Source organism: Ochotona princeps, chromosome 2 (assembly GCF_030435755.1).
Source record: "Ochotona princeps isolate mOchPri1 chromosome 2, mOchPri1.hap1, whole genome shotgun sequence".
NCBI lineage: Eukaryota > Metazoa > Chordata > Mammalia > Lagomorpha > Ochotonidae > Ochotona > Ochotona princeps.
Window position 1 is genome coordinate 47,174,598 of NC_080833.1, and position 4,379 is coordinate 47,178,976.

The following is a 4,379-nucleotide window of genomic DNA, read 5'->3' on the forward strand; positions in this document are numbered from 1 at the left end:
TCCCAGCTGGGGAGAAGGCGAGAGGGAGTAGAGAAAGGGTCACCCTAAAAACCAGTAGGCCCTACTCAGCTAAGACATCAGAGCTGTCAAGTGGACATCCCATCTCCAAAATGGTAAGGATTGGCAGGACAGGGCCAGACAACATCCGCATGACAGGTAGGAGACTGATGCCTCCAGTAGGCCTTCCACAGTGGGGAAGGGGGGCGTTACAGGGAGGCCCTCCCCCTACCCTGGGAACTCAGATTCAGCCAGGGGACAGCTGAGGGACAGGCAGAGGCTCCTCCCGGTATCCTGCTGAGCCCCTGGGGCACTAGTGAAACATGTAAAAACGAAAACATCCCCCAAAGGAACAAAACTAATTCTATGTACCGAAAACCCCAGTTTAGTTGAAAAAGAAAGACATATTTGATTTGTGTTATTAGTTTGCTTTTGCCGAGTGGGTTTTCTGACAGACGCGAGAGATTTCCGAGCTCTGCTGACAAACACTGGGAGGGGGGCAGGGTTACAATACAGATGGCTCCCAGCTGCTCAGATAGGATTCCTCTGGCGAACGCTCTTGTCTTCGTTGTTCATGTGCTGTCCACTGCTCTTCAGCGGTGTCGCACCAGCGTCATCGTCTTCCACCACCACCTCTGGCTTCTGACACTTCTCGTAGGCGAAGATGATGGTGACCAGGATCAGCACCTCGGCCACAATGCCCAGGAAGGGCCACAGGGCCGCCAGGCGGCTGCGCACGTGCAGCACGATCACAGCCGAGCCGGAGCCGCTGGAGGTGGAGCCGTTGCACACGTACTTGCCGCCGTCAGAGTTCCTGTCGAGGTTTTTGATGTGTAGCTTTGACCTGGCCTCCGAGTCGCTCTCCGTGTTGTTCACGAAGAACCTGTCCTGGGTGCCATTCACAATCTCTTGGTCTCCGGTGTCGGCCTTCTTGTACCAGGTCCAGTGGGTCACCCGGGGGAAGGACTCTGACTTGCAGGCCAGCGTGATGGAATCGCCTTCATTGGCACCCTCCGACTTCTTCACGGCCTTCACTTTAGGGGACTTGCTCAAAGATAGTTCCGCCCTGACCGCGGGTTCGGGGAGAAAGAGGCAGGAGTAGTCCCCGGTTTTGTTGGCAGCGTCCATCTCGTACACAGTTGTTGGGTCAGGCAGGGTGTCCTCCATCAGCACTTCATTCGCTTTTATCCAGCGGTGGCCAGTGATCTTTGTGGCGGTTTCATTCAAGACACATATGAGGCGTATCTTGGAGCCCGCCTCCTCCACGGAAGTTTGGATGCTGCCCAAGCCCATATCGAGGCCCTCGACGGGCAGGAGCGCGAGCCCCAGCACCACGAACAACGCGGCAGCCATGTTCCCCGCCATTAGCGCCGTGGAGCGTGCTCGCCCCCGAGTGCCACGCAGCACGGGCACGAGCACGCAGGGCGCGCTCTCAGTGTGCGCAATGTTTGGCTGTGTGCCTGGGCGGATGCTAGACGCTGGTCACTGCTGCATGTTTAGGTTGCCTGGTAAGAAGATACGTGAACCAAATTGAGCCTGGCTGGTCCACAGCCTCATATAAATATATGTAAAAAGCAGATATTTAGTATCAACAGCCTCTGACGATGGCAATTTTCTATCATTGCAGCAAAACTAACATACTTCCCATGTACACTGTACACTTTGCCCCAATTAACTCGTTTTCCTATCTTTTATTTCACCAACTGATTTAGAGCCACTAAGTGGGTAAGAATTTCCTAGAGCTGAAAGCTCTCAGCTGATGGAGCCGTTTTACTTTGACAACCTCCTGTGGCTCAGATTCTTCATCTCCATAGAAGTCTCTGAATTCATAAAAATGATCACATTGCTGAGAAGATGAAAGGAGGCAGTGCGGATAAGGAGTATTGCAAACGAAGGAAGGAAGGAAGGAAAACATGAACCAATGAGTAAATTCCATGTTCAATATGTATGGAACAGTTACTGTGCACTAACTAGCCCTTCTGGGGAACAAAATGATACGAATAAAATGACCCAAGACTCTGCCCTCATGAACAGTAATGTTTCTGGGAAAGGCAGAGAACAAAATAAACTAGCAAATATAGTACAGAAGTAGAATCATTTATATAAAGAAAATTAAATAATACCAACTTCAGTCATAGATGATCAAAAAAACTCTTTGCTAGAAGAAACATTTGAGCAAAGACTCAACTAAAATTAGATTTAAAAAAAAATGTTTAATTTAGAGTGCAGCAGCCTGTGATGCCAGGATCCTATAGAGGTGCCAGTTCCAGTCCTGGCTGCTTCACTTCTAATTTAGCTCCCCGCTGATGCGCCTGAGAAAGCAGCAGGAGATTGCCCGAGTGCTTGAGCTCCTACACCTGTGTAGAAGAATCGCAAGAGTCTCCTTGCTCAGGGCTGACAGTCTAATCCTCCACCTTCTGGCATCGGGATCACATATGCACATGCTTTGTGTACCGGCTACTCCACTTCCTGCCCCAGCGCCCCGCTTATGAGGCGGCAGAAGATGACCCTTGGGCCATGCATCCATGTAGGAGACTCAAAGGAAGCTCCTAGCTCCCATCTGTAGATGGGCGCAGCTCTACCCACTGCTGCCATTTGGCAACAACCAGCAGATGGAAAATCTCTTTCTCTGTTACTCCCTCTCTTTGTGTAACTAACTTTCCAAGTAAGAATAAATCAGAAAGAGAGAGCAGAGGGAGGGAGGGAAGGATGCAGGGAGAGCATTCTTGACTTCCAGCTTTGGCCTGGCCCAGCCCCAGCCATGTCAGTCATTTGGAGCATTAAGCCAGCAGATAGCAGTCATCATTGTCTTTTCCTCCCTCTGTAACTCTGCCTTTCAAATAAATAAAGCAAATCAAAATAAACAAATAAATAAAACTAGAAAGCATGGGGTAGCATTGTGGCATAGCGGATTAGGCCGCTACTTGTGACACCATCATACTAACTCATGTTCAAGTATGCGCTGTTCAGATTCCAGTCCTGCTCCCTGCTACTCTGCCCCTGAACCCATCAAAGGATGGTCCAGGTACTTGGACCCCTGTCACCTACATGAGAGACTCAGATGGGGTCCCTGGCTCCCGGGTAACCATTGTGGCCATTTGGTGAATGAACCAGCAAATTAAAGATCTGTTTCTGTCTCTGTCAGTTTGCATTTTAAATAACCAAAACATTCTTTTTTTCCCTTTCGTATGTGTTATGCTTTTATTTTCAGTCCTTGGTTTAGAACAAAGGCTATTACTTTCTTTTCAGTGTTGTTGGAATGCTGCACAAATACATGTACAAACACATGTGCATGTTATACATAACATTCCCATTTTAATTATTTATCATGTTAACTAGCATTGTTATTACAGAAGTCCTTTTGTTTATTTGTTTTTTAAATTGTTTCATGCTATTGTTCCTCATGCTCTAGGATTTCCTGTTCTCCTCCCCAAGTTCCCTCCCCTGCCATTAATTTCCTGGCTAGTATAACAAGGAGTGGTCCCTCATGACCAGTCATAAGTCCATCATGCTGTCATTGAGGAGCTGCCCGCCACTATGAGCATGGACAATGTCGAAGCATCCAGCATCCTACTGTCAGGACATTTTCAGTTGTTTCACTGGGACAAACCAACCAGTCAAGAATTGGGCTAAGGTAATGATAAAACACTTTTCAAAGGAACAAATCCAAATGACTAACAAACATGAAAACAAATGTTCAAGCTCCCTAGCAATAAGGGAAATTCAAATAAAACAACACTGAGGTTCCACTTGACTCCGGTGAGAATGGCCCACATTACAGAAAACTACCAACAACAACTTGCTGGCGAGGTTATGGAGAAAAAGGAACTCTACTCCATTGCTAGTAGGATTGCAAGCTGGTGCAGCCACTATGGAAGTTGGTATGGAGAATACTCAGCCAACTGAAAATTTACCTACCGTATGACCCAGCAATCCCACTTCTGGGAATATATCCAAAGGACCGGATACATAAGAAGGCAACGGTACCCCTATATTCATTGCAGCACAATCAATAATTGCAAAAACATGGAAATAACCAACCTGGATGCCCATTGATAGAGGACCAAATAAAGAAACTGTGGTTCATCTACTCTATGGAATACTACTCAGCTATTGAAAATAATGGAATTCTATCATTTGCACCCAAATGGGCCCAACTGGAAACCATTTATGCTAAGGGAAATGAGTCAATACTATAAGGTCAGATATCATATGTTCACTCTGATATAACTTCCATCAAAAATACACAGCAAAAAATAATGAACAAACACACACATGTAACTCCACAAACAAAGGATGTAATTGAGATCAGAACACCAGGACTCAAGGAAAATGAACAGAAGACATCTCTACTAAGGAATGAAGATCAACTCCCAATAAAA

The 4,379-nt window shown here is 46.9% G+C and overlaps 1 protein-coding gene across 1 annotated transcript; it reads right to left on the reverse strand.

Moving 5' to 3' along the window:
- Positions 1-400: 400 nt before the first annotated feature.
- On the reverse strand, positions 401-1,687 carry LOC101530786 (basigin-like). The gene has a single exon (XM_012927993.2). It carries the CDS (start codon positions 1,360-1,362, stop codon positions 529-531), a length of 834 nt encoding a protein of 277 aa, XP_012783447.2. The 5' UTR covers positions 1,363-1,687; the 3' UTR covers positions 401-528.
- Positions 1,688-4,379: the final 2,692 nt, after the last annotated feature.

Excerpts from the sequence above, each read along its gene's own strand:
- LOC101530786 (XM_012927993.2), bottom strand. The coding sequence starts at position 1,362 with ATGGCGGGGAACATGGCTGCCGCGTTGTTCGTGGTGCTGGGGCTCGCG.